Below are 23953 nucleotides of genomic sequence, written 5' to 3'. Positions count from 1 at the left end.
AAAGAAAACTGAACTGCTTCCTGGAGATTAGGGATCTAATTGCAGCTGAGCCATAGACCAGCTGGGTGATTTTTGGCAAATTGTTTAACCACTGCGGGCTTCATTTTCTTATCTGTAAAATGAATGGGTTCAACTAGAGTAATCACTTAAGGTGCTTTCAACTCTTAATGTTCAACTATACTTCTTGGACCTTCTCCATTTCCAGTATGTTTTTCTAAAAACAGATGACTAGAATTGCATAGAATGGTCCAAGTACTGTAGGATATTGCTTTACTTTGATGATATCTTTTGTTTCTTTTTGAGCGCAGTAGTGTATTGGGTGGGTATTTTCAGAATGTAGTCAATACTTAACTTGCTCAGTCTCTTTCTTGGTCTATTAATATTAGCTCAGAGTTAATAATCTTAGTAAGCATAGTTTTCATTATTTTTTTAACGTGTTGTCTTTTTCTAGCTCATACTAAATTTTTTTGCCTACTCACACAGCCTTGGCCTCCTCCTACCATTTATCTCTGTCAGCATGCCATTTTGCTGTCTAGGAGAGCTAAAAATTTAGACTTTAGGAAAGTGTTAAGTCTAAACCCAATACTGACCCTGGGAATTCCAGTAATAAAATTCTTACCCATTCAGAGAGAAGTACACATTTTCTTCAAATTGGATGAATAAGCTATTCTGCCTATTAGAAACATTTTCCTCCATCTTCCTTTCTTTCTTTCTGTATCGTTCGTTTCTTCTATTGAGTGTCTGTTAATGCCAGACACTATGATAGGTGCTAGCAATATAGAAACAGCCAAGAAACATGGGCCTTACTCCTGAGACACTCGTTCTGTTTGGGATAATGCCACCTGACCAGTGCTGTAATAGAGAGATGTGATTGGAGGACTGAGGGGGATGAGGGCGGGGGGTACTTGGCTCTGCCTGGAAGAGGCAGGGAAGACCTCACCTAGATGGTGACTTTTGGGTCAACCTGCCACATGTGTTGTGTCAGTCTGCTGCCATTCATTCTTGTAGGGGACAAAAGATCAATCAGTGCCCCAGTAGCTCTAGGAAGTTTGACATTTTTTTCATATACGAGGGAATATTTAAATTTGTATAAAGGAATACTAGCAAAATATTATGAGACTTGTATTTCTTTTTTGGAGTCTACTATAAGGTGAACTTTTTTTCTTTGCTTATAAAAACTGCTTTTTATCAGTAGCAGAAATTAGGATGGGTTGATTGGCCCTGCATCTAACCAGTCAGAGGTGTGCCTTTGCAAATTCTAGAGTATGAGTCAGGAATTGAGCTTATGGCTTTCTGGTTCACTGCTGTATTCATGCGATAGAGGCCAGGGACTTTGACTCCAAGAGGTCAGTCTGCCCATATCTGATGTCTCCCACGTAGCTTTGATGACAGTGAGATATGTAATTAATTTCAGGTTAAGTGGTTCCTGCCTCATTTTTTACTCCTCTAAAAGGCAAGCAGTAAGTGATGCTGAATCGAGTGGAATTTCTCTACCATATCTTGTGGCTTTTTCTTACCAAGGAGAGCGATGGTGAGACCGAAGTTCTAAGAAGCATTGGAAAAGATGATGAAGTAATAGTAAAATTTCATGATAAGCACCTGTCCTATTTTGTCTGCCTTTGAACCTTCAGTGCCCGACACGGTGCCTGTTCGTAGCACCCTAACAAGATGGGAGTCTTGCCCACTTTGTCTCAGGCTGCCGCCACGTGTAGTGTTATCTTTGGCACCCTGGTGGGCCAGGGGAGTTTGGCATGTCACTTAATTTTGTCTCTGTGCAGGTTGTGCCTTTGCCCAGTTCATGACTCAAGAAGCAGCGCAGAAATGCCTTGAAGCTGCTTCTCCAGAGACTGAGGTAAGGAGGACATTTCTTTTACTCCATAATTTAGGGGATAATGGCTCCAAAGGCCAGAGTCTGCTGTTCACATACAGCTTGATGATTACTGTCAATAATGTAATAAGATAAGGCCAACACTTACTGAGAACTTAGTGTGTGTTAGACACTGAGCTTTATATGTATTACCTTATTTAATCCTTATATCACTTCTACAGGGGTATGTAACGTAAGTAAAATTATTATACCTATTTTATAAGTAAGGAAACAGGTTAAAAATGTATCTAATGTTTATTGATTACTGTCTGTACGTCAGCCTCTATCCTAGGCTGATGACATGAAAGGTTGGGACAAGAAGGGATTAAGGTCATCTATGAAGTGGAGTAAATGAGAGAAAATGTATGGGTGATGGAGAATTTTTCTGTGTGTTCTATAGCCAACTATAAATTGTTCTGAGATAAATTATCCTGTATTGCCATTATCTCTTAAATTCTCTTAAGTAGAGTTAACACTACCATTTTGTTAGCTTTCTTTAGAATTTAAAGATCATTTTCTTTAATTCGGGCCTACTTTGGTACTAATCAACTCCTATAAAATAAATTACTGCTAACTGCCCTAAGTGTACACGTGGCTTTTTTTTTTTTTTTTTTTTTTTTTAAATTAAGTAGGCTCCACACCCACCGTGGGGCTTGAACTCACAGCCCTGCAATCAAGAGTCGCATGCTCTACCGACCATGCCAGCCAGGCACCCCTACACGTGGCCTTTTGCACAGCTATACTAAGTATTAGACTCAGTGGTCCACCTGCACCCGCCTGGGCTAAAACATCCTAGGGGTTGGGTTCCACAGCATAATTGGGGTTTGCTGTTTTCCCTTTCCTTGGCATTCCTTGTTAGGTGCTTAATTTCTACCCATTATGACTTTTGAGAGAGAGAGTTGCGGTCTGTTACAGGGCGGTGGGCTTAAACTGGATGGCCGACTGCTCAGAATCGACTTGGCCGTGACGCGTGACGAGGCTGCAAAGCTCCAGACAAAGAAGGTGAAGAAGCCAACTGGAACCCGGAACCTTTACCTGGCCAGAGAAGGCTGTGAGTAGTGGGAGGGAGCTGTGAACCAGGCTTGAGTAGCTGGCCCTGTGCAGTGGCAGTGAGCAGCAGTAGGATGTTTGGGGGCATGTTTCAAATTGAAAACCCACATGTCCTCCTTACCAGCATTATATTATTCCACTTTAGCTTATAATATAACACTATAGCTTATAATATAACAGCATTATATTATTCCACTTTAGCTGATGTAGCTTTCTGTTAGGAAGACTTCGCCCATCTCTTGTCTGCCTGCTAGCTTTTAGACCTTTAGATCAGAGGATTAGCAGGGCAAAGAGGGAGGAAAAATTCAAATTGCCTTTGCTTCTTGTCATGAGTTCTGATAATTTTCCTGAAGGAGTTGAAAATTATCACTAAAATTATTGCTTTTTTGGATTATGAATATAAATTGTGTGTTCAGTACCTTTCCTTTAATGTCAGAAAGATAATCAGAAATTAGCTTCAATTAAAAAAAAAAAATCCCTTCCTCTAGGTCATGCAGTATTTGTCAGCCCACCTGCTGCACAGCTGCACAGCCTGGACTGGTGATGTAAGGCTGTTAGCCTTCAGTTCTAGGCCTCTTATGGCCATATTGCTGTTTTCAGGATGGCTTAACTCACTGCTTTCTACTGGCAGGACTAAGTACAGTACTTAGTACATGAGGGACAGTAAAATTCCAAGGGCAGGTTACAAGTAGAGCGGTTTTGTATTCCAAATATCTAAAATGTACTTCCTTTCAGGCCTTCCTCTAGGCCTTTCCATTAGACTTCGGGCATGCACATGAAGTTTTTGAGGGGAGGGAAGGAGAAAAGGAACAAATTCACAAAATGTTCAGTTTTTAGTCCTTGAGAGCAGCTCAGAGCTGAGAACTTAGCCCTGTAGCCTATTTCTGGACCTACCCAAATGCCACTATGTCCTGGCCAGCATAGTCCTCTGGGCCTGTACAAAGAGCTTGCATCATTCAAATCACATTCCTCTTGTTGCTCAGTGAAAATTCCCTTGCTGATGTCTTGGCCTTTTTCCCTCTTTCTGCAGTGATTCGTGCTGGGACTAAGGCTGCTGAGGGTGTGAGCGCCGCTGATATGGCCAAAAGAGAACGGGTGGGTAGATTAGGCGCCAGCCTACGGGATCTGCATGACTTCGTACAAATCAGTAAATAATAACTGTTGAATGCTGGAGGTGCTTATCAGAGAGCTAAGCATCAGTCACAGACCCTGCTTATGCTCTTGTTAGAGGAAAACATACAGATGAAACAGCAAAGAAGCCAACACTGAACATAATACATGAGCATTGTATGCCATTATAAGGACTGGGTCTTATTGTGTAATTTCCCGATGCCCAGCAGTAAGTGTTGGCCATATAGTGTGCTTTCTACAGCATGGAAGCCAAGGCTGTGTATAATTAGGTGTCAGTGTAAATACAGAATGACGTAAGAAAGGAAGATGAGAATAGGCTGGAGTTAGTAGGGAAAGAGGTAGATGGGGTTCTTGGAAGAGTTAAGATGTCCTTTTTTGGTAGGAGGTTATGTTCAGATTAGAAAAATCATATTAGGGGGTGCCTGGTGCCTCATTGGTTAGGTGGCCAACTCTTGACTTCAGCTCAGGTCATGATCTCCCTGTGAGTTCGAGCCCTGTGTCGGGCTCTGTGCTGACAGCTCAGAGCCTGGAGCCGGCTTCGGATTCTGTGTCTCCCTCTCTCTGCCCCTCCCCCAATCACACTGTATCTGCTGTCTCAAAAATAAATAAATGTTAAAAAAAAAAAAGACAATTAGCTTTGGAGCCTGAAGGTACAGAGATGGAGAACAGAGATGAGAATATAATGACACCAAGAGGCAGTGTGTTTTTTCGGTGTACAGTTTCTAGACTCACGTTCACAACTTTTTTAGTAGTGAACATCTGGAAACCATGGTGTTTGGGGGGCATTATATGCCCTTTATCACATTGCCTATCACAATGTGATAGTGACACATTTAATTTTCCCTTAGAATGAATTTTTCTAGCAAAAAACTCACTGCATTATATGCATCATAATTCACAGTTTCTTTTAAGACTGTTGAACGTAGGCATGAGAGCCACTTCGAATAACCCTTTAATATTCATTTTCAGAGAATCTGATCATTTTGTAATTTGTTAGGACCTTTACCAAATAAGGAACAGCAGAAATGAGACTTGATTAAAGAAAAAATTTAATTTAAAACTTTTTTTCTACTAATCTAATTAAAAACAAAATTTTAATGTTATTTATTTTTGACAGAGAGAAAAAGAAAGAGATCAGGAGCTAGGGAGGGGCAGAGAGAGAGGGAGACACAGAATCTGAAGCAGGCTCCAGGCTCTGAGCTGTCAGCACAGAGCCTGATACGGGGCTCAAACCTACAAACAGTGAGATTATGACCTGAGCCCAAGTTGGACGCTTAACCGACTGAGTCAACCAGGCGCCCCCATCTACTAACCTAATTTTAAAAACAAAGCAGGAAAAGAATGTTATCCTCTCACTTTGGAGAGTGGACCCCTGGGACTGGTGCAACATCCTTGAGGCCAGTGCTCTAGAAGCAGAACTCATCTCTGTGATCATAGACAGTCTTCTGCCTCAAGGTGGCAGAGTCGAGACAACATTCTAGCAAGTATTCTGTAAATAAATTCCACATCCTTTTGGAAAAACTAGAAAATTAGTTTGAGTTGGTGGACAGATAAGGACTGGGCATAGACGTTAACCACAGGATTATGTATTATTTGCTTTAGGCCAGCTTTTGAGTTTGGGATTTTTTGTGTATTACTTCATTTCAGCCTCACATCAGTGCTGAGAGATTGGTATTTTCATCTACAGTTCCACTTTGTAGGGGGAAAAACTGAGGCTTAAAAAATTTCATGTAACTTCTCCAGTTAGGATGGATTTCTAATTTAGTCTGAATCCAGAGCCCATGATCTTACCACATACCCACCATCTGGCCTCTTTGAACCTGTCTTTCCCTAGGCTACACATCATAAGGCTGCGGGTGGGCGATTTCTTTTTTCTATATGCGTGGTTATTGGATTTGGGCGGGGGGGGAGGTCACAGTTTGTTCCTTTTGGAGAATTAGGAACCTGCATTTTTAAAAGGTAGATTGTATTGTTAACAGTTTATTGTTCTTTCAGTTTGAGCTGCTGAAACATCAGAAACTCAAGGACCAGAATATCTTTGTCTCCCAGACCAGACTCTGCCTGCACAACCTCCCAAAGGCTGTGGATGACAAAGAGCTCAGAAAGCTGCTGCTGAATGCCACACGAGGGGAAAAAGGGGTGCGCCTCAAGGAGGTGAGAGTTGGCCCTGCCCACCCACAACTTCAGTACTCATCATGGGTCGTTTTGAGCATTTATTTCAGACTGTGGTGCTAGCAGATTGACAGCCGTTTTTTTGGACACGTTGTCAACAGTTAAGGTAGTTTTCACGTTTGCTTGTTTATTTTCTCTTCTTAGAACTGCCTTTCAGAGGCACCTGGGTGGCTCGGTTGGTTAAGCATCTGACTCTTGATTTTGGCTCAGGTCATGATCTCACAGTTCATGGGATTGAGCCCTGAGTCAGGTTCTGTGCTGACAGCACAGAGCCTGGTTGGGATTCTCGCCCCCCGCCCCACCCCCATGTGCCTTCTCCCTCTCTCTCTCCCTCTCTCTCTCTCTCTCTCTCTGTCTGCCCCTCCCTCATGCCCCTTCCCTCTCTCTCTCTCTCTCTCTCTCAAAATAAAGAAAAACTTTAAATGACAGTCTTAAAAAAAAAAGAACGGCCTTTCACACACACTGTCCAAGTTGCAGCAGAATGCGAGGAAGTGTCTGCCTCATGAATTAATTTGCATGCTTGCTATGTGCTCAGCATCATAGCAGGTGCTGTAATGTTAATTTTTTTGCAGAGAAAATAATCTGTGTAGTTTGGTCTTTAGAAGAACATTTTACTGCCATTTAGGCCGGTACTGTATAAAAAGAGTTCTCAGTGGTATGTGGTAAGCACAGAGAGCCACACGGGTCTTCAACAGTTGTATTAGACAAACACTGGATTCAGACCAAGACTTGATTACACAGTGAGTGCAGACACTGTTCCCCTGCCCCCACAGCACCCTCTGTAAACCTTTGTCATAGCACTTACTATTACACTGTCCTGTAATTGTCTGCCAGTCATTTCTCCCGACCACCCTGAGCTCTTGGAGAGTAGGTATCCCGCTGTTCCTAGTCCTTGGCAGAGTACCTGGAACATAGTCATCTCTCATCAGTACCTATTGAATAAGTAACGTAGCCGGTATTATAAATCTGCTTTGCTCTGATTGGTGACTATAAGCTGTTTTCCTAATCCTGGAAAATCTCTTAAAACGTATGGCATTAGTATTTGGGGAATTACATGAGAGAATGTGGACATATCAGCACATATCTGACACTGCTCTTAGTAAAACTGTTCAAAGTGTTACTGGTGTAGGGGTCACTTGTGAAATTTCTCATATCAGCATCCACGATACTTAGTAAGTGCCTGTATATCATCAGTTAGGAAAATTTAGGAGTTTACGGTGTTTGCACTGTATTGAATTTTCTCTTTAATTCTTTCATATGCTCACCTCATGAAGGTATAGTATGTCAGCAAGATTATAAGCTTCTTGAGGACAGGAACCTCATTTTATGCTTTTCTTGGTTTCTCTACAGTACATGGCACAGCTCTAGGGACAGAGAAGTACCAGAAGTATACCAAATGCAGCATCCACATGTCCTTAATACCTACATTTCTCCATTATGTGGTAACTACAGCTTCTAGGAGTAATAGCATATAAACAGTATCCTAAGATAGACTGCTATGATATGGTATCTTCAATGCCCCAGGATGCTTGTTACATTGAAGTAAAGGATTTAGGGAAACATCACACCAGAGACAGTCTGAGCTCTGAGCAAAGCCAGCTGAAGCTTCTTCCTGTTTTTCTAGGTTATATGTTAGGCAGGTTCTTCCCCACACCTGAATGTATTTCTTAACTAAAGCCGTCAGGCCTTCTTTCCCTTCTTCAGTAATTTCCTTTTTCAGTGGTTTCTTCAGTGATGAGATCTATGGATGGTGCTTCATCCTCAGTGATAACTTGTATAGTTTAAAGTTCTATAAACCTCTCAACTTATATTATTAGCAGTTAGCTGTCATAATTTTGGGGGGAGGAAGTTTGTTTTATTTACGTGCTTATATATAGGTTTTTGTTGGTCTCTGTAAACTCTTAGAAAGCCAGAAGGTATCTATTTAATTGGTTTTGTGCTTTCTAGTAGGTGTATTCTATTAAGACAGACACTGGTAAGTATATTTTCCAGTATGACTGTTGTGATGGTGATATAGATCAGGATTCTGTTCCAGTAACCTGATTACTTAGTGAATCTGTTCATGTCCTTATCCTGTAATCAAGGATTTTTGTTTTCTTGCTGTACTCTTAGTGTAGGGTGATGCGAGATCTCAAAGGAGCTCATGGAAAGGTTAAGGGTCAGTCCCTGGGCTACGCCTTTGCAGAGTTCCAGGAGCACGAGCATGCCCTGACAGCCCTTCGCCACATCAACAACAATCCCGAGATCTTTGGGCCTCTGAAGGTGAGCCTTTTCCTGTGGGGAGACCTGATCCTCTGAGGGCCATTTGCAGAAAACCATTTCTCTCCTTTATGTCCAGTGTCCTCTGACTTGTGTGTGGTGGGGAAGAGTAGCCAGTCGGTGGAGGGAATAGCAGTGATTCAGCTGATGATTAGAAGGAATTGAAATCTAAATTGGACAGCCTGCTTGCAGAACTGGCCCCCTACCTTTAAGTAGAGTAAGTGAGCAGGAGAGAGGGGAGTAGTGGAGGACAGCTTAGATCATTGCACTCAGAAATTAAGAAATCTATTGAATGACATTTTCCTTTTGACACAGAGACCGATAGTGGAGTTCTCTTTGGAAGATCGAAGGAAACTTAAAATAAAGGAACTGAGGATTCAGCGCAGCCTGGTACAGCATTGAAATGTTTTTCTGTTTTTGTTTGTTTGTTTGTTTTTAATTGTGGTCAGATACACATAACATAAAATTTACTATTTTTAAGTGTACAGCTCAGTTAAAACAATTTGTTTCAGGGACACCTTGGCTCAGTTGGTTAAGTGTCCGTCCAACTCTTGATTTCAGCTCAGGTCATGATCTCACGGTTTGTGAGTTCAAGCCCTGCATCAGGCTCTGCACCAACAGTGCAGATTCTCTCTTGGGATTCTCTCTTCCTCTCTGTCTCTGCGCCTCCCCTACTCGCGTGCACACTTTCTGTCTTTCAAAATAAATAAATAAGCTTAAAAAAAAAACTATTTCAGTTAAAACAATATATTTAAACTCCTGTTTTGTTCGGTTTGTGGTTCTGCACCCTTGAAATAGGTCTCTCTACCTGATTTGGTTCTTTGTTACCCTTTACTCTTAGTTCCCTAGAACTCTCAGGCCATCTTCTCCTCTGCTAGCCTATCCTGTGATAGTTCCACAGGAGGGAAAGGAAGGAGAGAGGAGAATCAGGCTGATATTATTAGCGATGAGCAATGCCAGTACAGTGTTTGGTGATGGTACATGTCAGAGGTAGTGGCCCAGATGAAAGTTTTACATTGCTGTAGATTTCATCTATCTCTTCCAGAATTCTTAGATGGCTCCAGAAGTGTGATGCCTGATAGTGTTTTAGTGTTGTTTTTAAGCCAGTGTGGTGTCAAGGAAAGAACAAGCACAGGAATACTTACGGTCATGGTCGGGCTCAGGCTCTTCCTCTGAGTTCCTTAGCAAGTTAGTACCTTTCTCAGCTTCAGTTTCGTTTGTAAAATAGGATCAACAGCATCTACCTCGCATGATTGCCAGGGATTAAGTGGTAACAGTGCATGGTCAGCACACAGTCAGCACTCATTTTCTTACCCATCTTGCCCCAGGGCGTAGGAGGCCAGGTTATTCTTGATACCATAACTCCTACGGCCTCCATTGATGGCGTATCTTAACTTGCTTATATACCAAATATTTGTACTCTTTGTGGTGTGTACGGTGGACTGACCAATAGAAGAGCAGTTTCGGTGGTTAATACAGTGGTCTTGGGTCGGAAAACCTGGGATCTGGTTCTTGTTCAAGGCAGCTTTGTTGTTCTAGATATAGACTTATTTACTGCTGTAAGCTGTTGCTGTGGAGTGATTCTGAAGCTAGTGACTTAGAAAACTACTCAGATGGCTCTTTTGTTGCCTATACTTGTGTACATACTGCTCTTTCTGTGTAAAATTGCCCCTTTCCCTTGGCTCAAGGATACTTCTACACAGTTTTCATGTGCAGATCAAATGTGCTTCCTCTAGCATTTTTCTACCTCTCTCAGAAGAGGTAAGACCTCCTTACTTGTACTTTCGTGAATTTCCCTAAGATCTTTAGTTTTTCACTTTGCTTTGTTTGTGTGTCTCTTGTCTCCACTAGGCTGAAAGTACTGAAAGGGAAACACTGTTCTTTCCCTCTGGACCCTTACCTTAGAAACTGACACTGGCACAGTACAGGCTCATAGCAGATCTTTGTTGTGTCAATTATTACACTAATTTCATGTGAATCTGCTTTTTCTTCTTCTACTACAGTGCAACATAAATCTGTAACACACCTTATGCCTTCCTTCTCATAGCATCTTTTCCGCATCTTCACTTCATTTATTCCTTCTCTAGTGTTCTTCCTTTCGTTATGTAGATTTGAGTTTCTGACCTAGGTCGTCTTCCTCCTTTGAAGAAATTCACTTAGCCTTTCTTGCAAGATAGGTCCCCTGGTGACAGATTCCTTCCTTTAGTTTTTTGGTGTGTGTGTGTGTGTGTGTGTGTGTGTGTGTGTGTGTGTGTGGTTTTTATTTCTTTTTTTGAGAAAATCTTTATTTCTCCTTCACTTTTGAATGATAATTATACTAGATACAGAATTCTAAGTTGGTGACTCCCCCCGCCCCAAACTTTAAATATTTCTGTGTTCTCTTCTTTCTTACATGGTTTCTGAAGAGTTCAGTGTAATCCTCTGTAGGTAAGGTATTCTCTACCCTCCCCCTCCCCCCAGCTACTTTCCAGATTTTCACTTGGTCTTTAATTTTCTGCAGTTTTGTATGATGTGGCTGGGTGTAGAGTTACTGGTATATATTTGGCTGAGCTTCCTGGATCTGTGGTTTAGTATCTGTCACTAAGTTTGGAAAACTTTCAACCCGGTTACTTCAAATATTTCTTCTCCCTCTGGGATTCCTCTCACACATGTGTTACACCTTTGGTAATTGTCCCATGCTACTGGCATGTTCCTACTGGCTTTTGAGTCGTGGACATACATGTACTCTCCCCTGTCTCTGCATATGGGGAGGGAAGTAGTGGTTTCATGTCCCCCAAACTGGTAACCATCTGTTACTATGTATTCACTTTCCTATAATTTGTAACTATTCAGGGGAAGAAGTCCCCTGCTTTCACTACGCTCACATAAAGCTCCTTTTCTGCTGAGTGTTTCCAGCAAATAAGCCTCATCCAGAAACCGGATGGCAGTCTCTTGTTTTATGCAGCAAAAAGTGAAATCCAAGCCTGCAACTGGCGAGCCCCAGCAGGAACAGCCAGTGCTTGGAAAAGACCGGCAGCGGAAAGCAGCTCAAAACCACACACAGGAACAAAGCAAGGCCGCCCTGGAGCAGAAGGGAAAGGCGCATTCTACCTCGTGGACGGGGTTCCAGACCAAGGCTGAAGTGGAGCAGGTGGAGCTGCCTGATGGAAAGAAGAGAAGGAAGGTCCTGGTGCTCCCCTCACACCGAGGCCCCAAAATCAGGTGAGGCCACAGGCAGGACTGTGGCATAGAGCAGTGGGTGGCTTCTAAAAGGGTTTGTTCTCACTTAATGCTTTCCTATTGTAGCTTTTGTTTGGATGAAAGGGATGTTTAGTACCGTGTCAGTCCCCCACGAGGGGTTCGTGTGCAGGCATCTCTACACTAGCGGAGATGTGCTCTTGGACCACCGGGAGGCTGGAAGAAGCACTAGCAGAGGGGACCTCGGGGCAGCCTTCTAGGGCAGGCCTTCGTGCCTTTTTCCCTCTCCTGAAGAGCCTCCTCCCATCCGCAGGGCTGTCTCTGTTGGCTGAGGCCCACCTACTCAAGGTTATCTTGCAGATCCTATTTGAGGCAACAGATTAGTGCTATCCACAAAAGTCAGTCTTTACAAAGTATTTGTTAAATAAGTGAAGGTTTTTGAGGATCCTGTGAGGTTTTAAGCTGAAACAAGAACATATACAAATGTTGAGCCTTAGGATATTCTGTTACAGTATTCTTTTTTAGAATGACTTGTCATGGACTTAGAGCCAGTGTTAGAAAAGGAATTTTATCTTCTGGCTTAGACAGCCTCAGAGGTGCCAGTTAGAGGAAGAACTCAGAGTGACACTTACTTGACCTCTTATTTCAGGCTCCGGGACAAAGGCAAAGTGAAGTCTCTCCCTCCCAAAAAGCCAAAGCCCCAGATAAACCAGCAGAAGCAAGAGAAGCAGAAATTACCTTCCAAGCAGGTGAGTTCTGTAGGGCACGGGGCTTTGGTATAGCATAGCTCTGCCCGGGGCTGGCAGCCACTTTTGTGCCCTGATTAGTTAAGCAAAAAGAAAGGGCTTCTGGATTGCATCTACATGCAGGACTACAGCTTTATAGAGGATGTTGAGGTAAATATATAGTTTTCAAAGTGGAGAGAACCTGGGACACCTGGCTAACTCAGAAGAGCATGCAACTCTTGACCTTGGGGTCACGAGTTTGAGCCCCATGTTGGGTATAGAGATTACTTTAAAAAAAAAAAAAAATTAGATTAAGTTAAAAAATAGGGGCACCTGGCTGACTCGATCTCAGGGTTGTGAGTTCGAGCCCCACATTGGGTATAGAGAGCACTTAAAAATGTTGAAAAATAAATAAATAAAAAATAAATAAATATTATAAATAAAAAAGTGGAGAAGATCAAGTGTATCAGTTACTCTATTTCAACAATTATCTTATTTTATTTATTCCTCATACATACTGTCCCCTGCCCACAACATATTAAAGCAAACTGCTTTGCATGTAAATATGCCTTATAAGAAAATGAGGTATATTGCTCAGAAAAATACCTCAGAATGCATCTCCAACTTACCAGGCCTTAAAAATATACATATATTATGCCATTCTCATATTTAATGAAATTGATAGGAAGCCCTTAATATCATTTAATATGCAGCCCATATTAAAATGCCCCCAGTTGCCTCATAAGTGTTCTTTTATAGTTGGCTAGTACAAATCAAGGTCCAGAAAGAGTCCACACGTTACATTTGGTTTTTATATCTCTTAAATCTTTTTTTCCCCCTATAATACTCTTCCTTATCACCTCCCTTTTTTCCATGCTGATAATTCCTTGGAGAAACTGAATCATTTGCCCTTTAGAATGTATTACGTTTTAACTTTAGCTGCTTGCTTCCTTGTGGTATCATTTAACTTGTTCCTGTGATAACCATGTAGTGCCTGTAAACTGGTAGCTAGATGTCCCGGCTTGATTAGAGTCAAGTTCCATTTTCTTTTTTTTTTTTGAAAGATTTTATTTATTTTTAAGTAATCTCTACACCCCACATGGGGCTGGAAGGCACAACCCCAAGATCAAGAGTCATACGCTCCACCAACTGAGCCAGCCGGGTGCCCCTAAAGTTCACTTTTCTTGGCAAGAGTATTTCATGGGTAGTGCTGGGTGCTTTCTGGTGCGTTGACACCCTAAGGCACATAATGTCTGGTTGCCCCACGTTTAGTGATGCTCAGGGGTTGATCAGTAGATCTGTAAGCTTAGGGGTTGTCTGCCTGTCTTCTGTTTGTAAAGTTCCCATCAGCTTCTCACCTGATGGTTTTAGCACATACTGACGATTGCTATCTAGATCTGTGATTTCAATATGGGTTCCAGATGGTGGGTTTTTAGGGGTTCGTTTTTGTTTTTGTTTTTCCTCAGTTCTTCTACATTGTTTTAGTAGAACTTTAGAGAAAAGAATTTTCCCTTGTCAACTATTTGGTTACCATGCAATACCATTTGTGTTGGAAAGGCAGGATAAATGCTTGATTTCATTTCTCTTTGTCCGTTTTCAGAGTAGTGATTTGGTGCCCTACCAGTGAGATTTTTTTAGTATCATAGATTCGTAAGTTTTTGTATACTTGATATGTTTCAGTCAAATATAGTTATTATTCCTGTCCCATCTTAGGCCAGCAGAAGGCCCTTCAGGGTGGCTCTCGATGCTTTCTGATATGAGCCTGTCTGTGGTAGTGTCCTTGCTTTCTGGTACAACCCGATGTTGCAGCTCATCTTACATAATTTTTCCCCTGGCCCTGGCATTAGCCATTTTCCCAAGCAGCCCTAGTTTCTTTTAGTAGAAAATGGTTGTTCTACATTCTTGAACATCTGAGGTCAAGCATTCTTTTCTCCTTCCCTAGTCCCTTTCTGTTAAGTTTCAAGGGCAAAGGAAGCATTAGCTTCTCCTCCTCCTCAAGGAATCTGTCTCTGGGAAGTCTGATCCATGTTGTACTATCTTATGGAGCTCTGTCTCTGAAATCCCATAAGCAGTATTCTTGTTAAGGGAAAGGGCCAGCGAGAAGGTCTAGACTCTGGGCTGACTCTTTTGCAAGAAGACTCACGTGAGCATCTAAGGGCTAGAGCTCAGGAGCACCTGCAGTGTTTTAGAGGGGCCCTTCTCTTAGGCATTCCTGGTCTGGTTTCTTGCCAGTGGACAATTCATTTTGCATTTTCTAAGGGTCACTCTCTGGAAGTTCACCTCTTGTGGTGAACAGGATTTCTTATTTTCTCTCTTGGGTGGTGGTAAGGGTAAGGTGATATTCAGTGCTTGAAATTCATAATCTTGTTTTTCCCTATTTCATTTATAGACACCTAGGAGAAAAGCTAAGGGAAATAAGACTGAAATCCGCTTCAACCAGCTGGTCGAACAGTATAAGCAGAAATTATTGGGACCTTCTAAAGGAGTACCTCTTGCGAAGAGGAGCAAATGGTTTGATAGTTGATGATGGTAGCAGACTGGATAAGAAGCTGGATTGTGCACTTCTTGGTAAAGCTCCCAGATCTCCCTCCACGCCCTCATGTTATCCTCTGATAGGATACTCCCTTTCCTACCCAGTTCACCACCACTTTGGTGAGAGGCCCCCTGGGCTCTACATGTTTGAACTTTGGGCCCTCCCCGGTGGGTGATTAGTGACCCACAAAGAGAAAGCTCAGAAAAACATTTGGATGCTTCTTGTGTATTATCCAGGTTACTGTGTGAATTGTGTCTATAACTGTTACTCAATCCTTTGTTTCTCAAATGGAAAAAATTGTAAAGAGCATTCTTGAGGGGTGAATTTTTAAGATGTCTATTTTGTTAAGGGTCTTCTTTAAATGAGATCTTTTGTGGCTTTTTTTAATAACAAATGATCATTTCTAGTAGATGTGAATCCTTTATTATTAATGAACGTTTTTGACTTTCCTCTCATTCAGTTACATAGTTCCACATACTGCAGGCATTAAGTAAGAATGGAGAAAAATGATTTCCAGCCTAATCTCTGAGAGATTGCTCTCTCTCTCCCCCACTTTCTCCCAGTGACTGGGAAAGTCACTGAGGGCAGTGAGTCCTGGCAGAGAGCAACATCTGATCATTGTTTGCCAGATGAGTGGGTTATTATTAGTAGTTGAGTAGAAATCAGTCTGCAGTGCCCCACAGACACTAGCCTAGCTGGTGATAACCCACATTTTCTTTCCTCCTTAGGACTTACAGAGGTAAGGTCTGATGGAAGGAGCTCTGAGCATGAGGCCTAGGGTCGAGCCTGTCCTGCCCTTAACCTAATGGGTGGCCTTGAACCAAACACAGACTCTCTGAGCCTTAGGTTTCTTATCTATAGCGTACGGAATGTAAAGTTTTTCTCTTATCCTTTTTGGCTCTACTCTTTTTCTAACTCATTCATTGTAATTCATATTCCTTTTTTTAAATGTTTTCTTTATTTTTGCGCGAGAGAGAGAGAGAGAGAGAGAGAGAGAGAGAGAACAGTTTGGGGAGGGGCAGAGAGAGGGAGACAGAGGATCCGAAGTGGGGTCTGCACTGAGAGTAGTGAGCCCAATCTGGGGCTTGAACTCCAGAACCGCGAGATCATGACCGGAGCCGAAGTTGGACACTCAACCGAGTGAGCCACCCAGGTAGGTGCCCCCATACTCCTCTTTTAAACTCAGGATAGAGATGATTGGTTACTTCCAAAATTTTAGAGGTATCGCAAAAGCTGGGAGGGATGGTGAATAAATACCAGTGTAGATCCAAAAAGATCATGATAGCCTGAGGAATGGGCTAAACCTGATAAGGTGAAAATCACTGGGAACAAACATAAATTCCTTCACTTGGGTTCAAAAACCCTACTGCATAAGTTCTGGTGGGAAAGTTGGGTCCACCGAATTCACGTGATGAAGCAACAGTGTGGCTGCCACACGTGTAATCAGACTGTTTGGCTGTTGTAGTGGAAATGGGATGTCTCTGGTGAGTCAGCTGCTAGGACTCTGGGTTGGCCAGAGCACATGTGTAAGACAAAAGTGATGACCAAGTTGGCGAAGGAAATAAAAATGTCAGACGGAAAACAGTGAGTCACGAGTTGATTATTGTTGAAGCTGGTTGTAGGTAAATGGAGATTATCTATTAGCTCTGATTTTGTGGACATTTGAAATTTTCCATAATAAAAAGTTTAAAAAGTCACATGAGTAACTCAAGGAAACTCGTACTGACGTGCCTGAGAAGGGAATTCTTGGGGTCTTATTAGCTTTTAGTAGAGCCCAGAAGGATACGTGGAAGCAGATGAGTAAAAGTCACAAGGAATCAGATTTTAGAAGAACTTCAGTGTGGCTGCTCCATGTCTGGAACAGTCCGAGTGGAGTAAGTCCATGATATTGCCAGGGGATTCCAGTTCCAGGGGATTGGGCTAGAGGAGGGGGTAAGGATTGGCCAGCCCATTAATGTTTGGCCCCAGGATGACCTGAAGATGTGCTTCATGTCTCACCCTGGTCCCTGAGGCCCCTTTCTAGAGAAAACCTCTTCATTCTCTGTTTAGTGTCCTTCATACATGTGGTCCTCAATAAGTCTGCCCCAGGGTTGGGATGGTGTAGCTCCTGCTTAAAACCCTTCAGTGGTTTCTCATCTCACTTTGGCTGAAATGTTAACTCCTTCCTGTAACATGCAGTGCCCTCAGTTCTGGAGCCCCTATCACCTCCCCTACTTGTCTTTATCCATCTCTCCCACCAGGCCTTCCTCCAGTTCCTTTGTCTCTGCCACCTCAGAGCCTTTGTGTTTGTTCCCTTCACCTGGAGAGCTTTTCCCTCAGATCTTTTGCCAATCAACTCAGATCTGTAACTGAGCTGTAAACCCCTCCTGGAGCTCTTTCCTGGCTAAAGAAGGGCTTTTCTTCCCCTCTGTCCTGCCCCCGTCACTGAACTGTGTTACTCTGCTTATTTTTGTTCTAGCATTCAGGTCTATCTGAAATTATTTGTTTGTTCTCTTAGTTAGAATGTATGCTTTGTGAGAGGAACTTGATCTCTCATTGGTCCTGGAGACAACAGCACCTGGAATTGAACCTGGCACATAAAGGTAATAAGTAAATATTTTATGAATGGAAAAAAAAAAAAAAAATGGGCAGAGGAAGAAACAGTACTCAGTAGGTCAGAGAAGAGTTGGAAATATTGTCCAAAGTTCTGGACTCTCCAGTCCAACCTGATGCTGTAATAAATGATGCTTTCTTCAAAATCATTGCAACCCTTGGGATATGGTCAATGCAGTATCTTGCAGTGAATGCTCAAAAATGCCCTTTATTGACTTAAAAATGGATAAAGGAAAGACCCTGGAAATATTTAAACCTTTCTTGGGAGAGAACAAAAGGACAGGGGCTGTATCTCCAGCGTTATCTCGAGACTGGAGACTTGGCGAGTTTGAAATGTTCTTACAATAGCTTGGCCACACTTCTGTCCTAGGAAGGTCTGTGCACTGTGGAGGGAGTAAGATACTTTATTAAAGTATAATAATAATAATAATATAGGTATATAATATAATAATCATATAGGTATGATAATAATTAAGGTATAATTCTGTAAGAATATCTACCACCTGCCGGTCAGCTAACCTGTTTTGCTTTTGCCAACTCTGCTCACCAGATACTTTTTGGGGGTATACAAATATATATAATTAACATTCAAAAGTATAAATTAATATTTAGAATAGATAAAAATTGGGGTTCATTCATATAGCTTTGCCTTATTCTCTTAGATCTGGATGCTTCTTCTGATAGCTTTAGCAACCCAGTATGTTTAAAACCTCGTTCAACTGCTTGGAAAGTTATTGCTCAGTTCTTTTAAAAAGTGATATGAGTGATATGTGGACCAGTCATCACTTTCTCAACAACCGGATTCCTTATATGGTATCGTCCTTAGGGACACCTTACCACAGGTTATCTGGGCAGCTCCATTTACCTTTGCCTTGGGAGTATTAATGCACAAGAGTTGTGCTCACTTCTTTGCCTCAGGGCCTAAAGTTTCATGGAATGGAATTTTCTGAATTAAACATGAAGGTGGAGGTACGTAGTTAAACAACAACAACAAACCTTTTGTTAACATCCAAGACCGAACGCCATCAGTCAGACTGGCAGGTTTCGGTAGCATCTTCCTGCTTGGTAGCCTGGTTACATAAAGAGTTGTAAGATTATGTGCTTTCTTTGCTTTTGGGGGGCTACTTGGTGGTCTTGAAGAATCCGCTCTGACCCAGGATGTACAGTCCCTTCATTTAGGGTCAGCCTGCAGCTAGCATTATGTTTCACTGTCTTGAAGTGAGATCTGTCAGCTGTTTCTGTTACAGTTAGAGTGTATGAATTCATTCTTTTTTTTTCTTTAAGTTTTAATTCCAGTATAGCTGACATATAGTGTGACATTTGTTTCAGGTGTACAATATAGTGATTCAGCTATTCTATACATTACTCAGTGCTCGTCATGATAAATGTACTCGGAATCCCGTCACCTTTTTCACCCATCCCCCCACCCATCTCCCCTCTGGTCACCATTAATTTGTTCTCTTCAGTTAAGAGTCTTGGTTTGTCTCTCTCTCTTTTTCCTTTGCTCGTTTGTTTCGCTTCTTGAATTCACATATGAGTGATATCATATGGTATTTGTCTGTCTCTGACTGGCTTATTTCACTTCACGTTATACTCTCTGGCTCCATCCATGTTGCTGCAAATGGCAAGATTTCCTTCTTTTTTATGGCTGAATGTGAATTCATTCTTCGGAATACATCCAAACATCCTTTGGTACGTTTTAGCCTTGAAAAGAGTTTTTCCAACCAAACATTCAGAGCCCAGACCCTCAAGGTCCCAGAGATCCCATCTATTTAGCCCTCAGTCATCTGGGGAAGCAGGAGGTCAAATATGCCAGAGTGAGTGCAGGCCGTCTTCAGTCTCCTGCCTACTGACTGACCCATGTGGCTAGTTCTCTGCTTTATATCCCCATAACTCACTTTTTGAGAACCGATTGACAGACATCTGCCCTTTCTGTCATATAAGTAGCAACTCCGCCCATGCTACTTGGAAAGTTCCTGGAATCTTCCCCGCTCCATCGTGGCAGTAGCTCCATCATCAGACTGTGGGGATGCCCAAGATGAATTTGCATTTCAGTTAGTTTCAGATGGTGCTCACCTGTGCTTTCTCTTACTCAGACCCAGCCGGTGCTTTAAGGGCCAGGATGAGGTTGCTTTGTGTTTCTGTCAGGCCAGATAGAGATTTTCAGACTTCTTTGTCCAAGGTTGACCAGTTTAGAAGTTATCCATATGTGTGGTCTTATTTTGGTTCTTTCGTTCTTGTTCTAATGCCTCTTCCTTACCAGGATGAATTGCGGAGTCTGAGACTGCTCATTGATTGGGGTGTTACTCAGTGGCCCAGCCATGGATGGGTTATGGGTACATCTGCAATTACTTTGGCTTCTGATTCTGAACTGGTGTTTGGCTGCAGACAGGCTTCTGTGCTTAAGGAATGTCCTGGGGAAGAATATGGAAGACACAGGACTGAGCCCGGTAACTAATTCTGAGAAGAAAACTGCAGAGTCACCAGAATACCTTGGACCACCCACAAGTGGAACATTGATAGATGGCTAATCTAATTTTCCTTGGACTTGTCCATGCTGCCCAGAACCTGCTGCCATTTATCAGACATAGGACTCCACTGCTGCAGAGTCATCCCGAATCTCTTTCACTGGCCTTCTGACAGAAGGAAAATCCTTTCTGCCCTTGAGGGCAGGGACTATCTTTTACACTTTTCTGCATACTCTGCAATACTTAACAATGATTTACACATAGTAGGAGTTCATTTCATTCTGTGGAACTCCCTGAAGGCCATCCATTTCAGGGTTTAGCTGGGCTTATGAAGGACAAGAGAGTCATTTCCTGAGGTGACGTATGTGAAAGGGCCCCAAAATACAAAGCGATAGAACCAGAATAATAAACTGCTGGTCACAGTCCTTTGAACACACCGCCCATGTCCTTTTTGCTGTTCTTGTCCACACCAGTTTGTCCCTCCTTTCCACTTGTGTGCTACCCAGCATCCAAACTCAAGCCGGATTTCTCCCCGGGGACCCTCCCCAAACCAGGGAACTGCAATCCCTCCCTCAGTTTCTGACACTTAACTAGTTGGCATCCACTGACAGAGCATATGCTACTATGGCTTGTTGTATCTTTAGGTCTTGCTTCCTCAAGGAGACTTGTGAGCCTCCAATGGCAAGGACCTGCTTCCTGTAATCCCAGCCTCAGGACTTGGCACATGGCTGACCGTAGAGATTGGTTATCGAGGATGATGAAGACGAGGGGTAAACCAGACATATCTGCCTCAGTGACTTCTCCCCAGCTTGTCCTTTTGTTTTCCTTTTGCCCAATCTCCTTCCTTACAGTAGGTGCTCAATAAATGTCAGTTCCTCCCCATCTCTCCTTTTGTCCTCCTCCTCTTCCCTGCGTTGTTGTCTGACCTTCAGTCTGCTCAGATGCTGCTTGGTCTGCCTTGTGGCCAGAACCCATCTGATTCCTGTCCCCCTCTGCCCAAGGGACTCCCCGCCCTCCTGCATAGGGCTGGATGTTAAAGGCTCTTTCCACAAAAACCTAGCTGTAAGAAACAGATTCTCAAGTGTCTGCTCATTCCCAACCTCTCCATTTTCCCCTCCTTTTCCTCTCTCCTGGATTGACACTCTACTGTCCACATCACTCTTCAACCAAAAGATATTCAGATGCTGTGTCTTGATGAGACGACTTCAGACAAGATTCTTTGTATGCTAACTCATGTTGGGGAAGACCCTGTCATGGCACTTGGCACCTTAGACGGAGAGAGAGGTCCAGAACGTTGTTCTCCTATTGTAATGAGAGGACAGAATGCTGGTGCACCCTTCTAATAACATTGTGATTTATAATAAATATATATTTGGTCCTTGCCCCCTGGTCCTGGCACAGAGCTCCTAAAACCCTTGGAATTTCCTGTGAAGAGAGCAATTTAAGATGTCTTCTGTTAGTGAGGTGATTTTTGGGGGTGCCTGGGTGGCTCAGTTGGTTAAGCATCTGGTTCTTGGTTTGGGCTCAGGTCATGATCTCACAGTTTGTGAGTTCGAGCCCCGTGTTGGGCTCCATGCTGACAGCACAGAGTCTGCTTAGAATTCTCTCTCTCCCTCTCTCTGCCCCTCCCTCCTCTCAAAATAATAAATAAACTTAAAAAAAAAAAAAAAGTGATTTTTGGATGCACCTAAGGATGAGGCTGGTGGCCAGAACAGCCAACCATGTGCTTAGAGGCTGGAGATTGAGTTCAGCCGCCAGTGGCCAATGATTTAGTCACTTGGGCCTATGTAATGAAGCATCCATAAAAACCCAAAATGATGGGTTTTGGAGAGCTTCCAGGTTGGTGAACACGTGGAGATTAGGGGCCAGTAGAACCCTTGGAGCGGGCATGGAAACTCCACATCCTTTCCCCATACCATGTCCTATGCATTTCTCCTGTCCGGCGATTCCTGAGTTCTATCCTTTTATAATAAGCTGGCAATCTAGTGAGTAAAATGTAAGTTCTATGAGCCACTCTAGCAAATTAATCAAACCCAAAGTGAGGGGGGCGCTCGCCGGAACCTCTGATCTTATAGCTAGTTGGTCGGAAGCACAGGTGACAACCTGGGCTTGTGACCAGCATCTAAAGGGGGCAGAGGTGGGAGGCAGTCTTGTAGAACTGAGCCCTTTAACCTGTGGAATCTGACGTTATCTCCAGGTAGATGGTGTCAGAATTGAATTGCAGGACGACTGAACCGGTGTCGGAGAATCACGTAGTCTGGGGAAATCCACACGTTGGACTTGGGTGCAGAATTGTAGTTGGTGTCAGAATTGTAGACAGTAACTTTTAAAGGCATCCCAACAAACATAACTGCTCCAGTAACCCAATGGCCACCAGTTGCCAAGTATGTGAGGTTGTCTAGCCCTCATAACACCACCGGCTCTGCAGCAGGGTTCTGGGGAGCAGAGCAGGCCTGTGTTCCCTCAGAGTTGAGTAACACCACCCAAAAATGAAGAACAACTTAGAGGCGGAGTGCTTTGGCTCCTACCAGGCCGGTGATGTCCACTGTGGAAGCAGCCTCCCTCGCTTAATCAGACCCCAGGCAAACCACAGGCCCACGATGGTGTCACTTAAAGCCAAGTCACCAAACCCGGGCTTAATGCCTAACCTGATTGCAGTTTTGGTCTCCCCCAGAAATGTGAATCTTAGCCTGTCAGTCAGGGATTTTCTGATAAGCACTACATGGGCCCTCTCCATCCCCCAAAGAAAAATGATGAGCCCACCTAATTAGACCCCCTGCCCTTATACCTTAGGGGAGGTGACTTTGCCTTTCTTTTCCTTTCTTTTCTTCTGTTAATAACTTTCTTGCTCCACACTCATTCCTATAAAAACCTTCCATTTTGTATATCATCACAGCAGCTCCCCTCTACCAGCATCCCCAGCTAGATGGGAGCTGTGCTATTCATGAATTGCTTAATTAAATCCATTAGATCTTCAGATTTACTCAGTTGAATTTTGTGTTTTGACAGTGTCGGTAGTGGAGTGTGGGCAAAGCAAGACTGGGGCTTGCCCATCAACCTCAGCCACCCCCCCTCACCCATGGGAGAGGGCAGCCGAGACTCGAGACTTGAGGGGCTTTTCCTTGATGGGAGAAAGAACACAAAAGAGAACATCTTCCTTCTCATTTCGCCTCCTGACCCTTCCCAGAGGCAGAGTGGGGACGGCCTGGTGGTTGGAGAAGCTTGCAGGTGGTCCCGCTGTGACAGGTGGAGAGCAGCATCCGGACCCACCCGTCCCCACCCCCATGCGGGCTGGGTTGGAGCGCCACTCCTCTCCCTGAAAGGCCGGCTGAGTGGGGGGGGAGTGCTGCTTTTTCAGAGCCTTTGCCTACTCTCCCCTTTGCCACAGTCCTGGCTGAGGTCATCAGAGGGCAATCGTTCCTCCCACCGTCTCACAGCTGGTACAACTGGATGCCCCTCCTGAGATCCCCTGGCCACCAGAGCAGGACTCCAACCTGGCCCCAAGTTATCTCTGGGGCCTATTTAAGGAGCTGTCTTGTATTTGAAAACACTTTTTGCCAGGTACATCGAACATTTTTAGGATAAAAAATGGTTTGTCTTTTTCAAATTACGTGGTAAGAAAGGGAAGGACATTTTTATTCTCACATGTTCTTTGGATGGCAGCAAAACCTTTTAAAACCTCATTCGTGGAATCAATAATGCCAAGTTTTCATGATAAATTATTAACTTAAACGTTGAGTCCTTTGCTTTACCACCTCCGTTCCCCTCCAGGGCAAAAGAAAGGAGTCATCACTGATTTTTGTTGTTTCTCTCCCTCTGCCTCTCCCTGTCTCTCCCTCTCCAGTGCTACCAGAGGCCAAATGTACTCATATACATCAAAATAGGTGAAGAGAGTTGGAGCAGTGAATACATTTACTTTATGATTTCCTCCTTACCCTGGCTTTGCATTTCTGTAAGGGTGGATTGGCCCTACTCGGTT

The 23953-nt window shown here is 43.3% G+C and overlaps 1 protein-coding gene across 2 annotated transcripts in view; it reads left to right on the top strand.

Moving 5' to 3' along the window:
- The window catches only part of RBM28 (RNA binding motif protein 28), a 29365-nt gene extending 14142 nt beyond the window's left edge, over positions 1–15223 (top strand). For both annotated transcript variants that reach the window (XM_042923884.1, XM_042923881.1), the window contains exons 11-19: positions 1779–1852; positions 2783–2918; positions 3948–4012; positions 6044–6202; positions 8333–8482; positions 8795–8869; positions 11424–11680; positions 12306–12405; positions 14771–15223. In XM_042923884.1, coding sequence (XP_042779818.1) covers positions 1779–1852; positions 2783–2918; positions 3948–4012; positions 6044–6202; positions 8333–8482; positions 8795–8869; positions 11424–11680; positions 12306–12405; positions 14771–14905 — 1151 coding nt within the window. In that variant the 3' untranslated portion in view covers positions 14906–15223. The remainder of the gene's footprint in view (positions 1–1778; positions 1853–2782; positions 2919–3947; positions 4013–6043; positions 6203–8332; positions 8483–8794; positions 8870–11423; positions 11681–12305; positions 12406–14770) is intronic.
- Positions 15224–23953: the final 8730 nt, after the last annotated feature.

The sequence above is a fragment of the Panthera leo genome, chromosome A2 (assembly GCF_018350215.1).
Source record: "Panthera leo isolate Ple1 chromosome A2, P.leo_Ple1_pat1.1, whole genome shotgun sequence".
In the NCBI taxonomy this organism is placed as follows: Eukaryota; Metazoa; Chordata; class Mammalia; order Carnivora; family Felidae; genus Panthera; species Panthera leo.
Note: the sequence above shows the minus strand (reverse complement) of the source record. Positions and strands in the feature narration are given on the sequence as shown.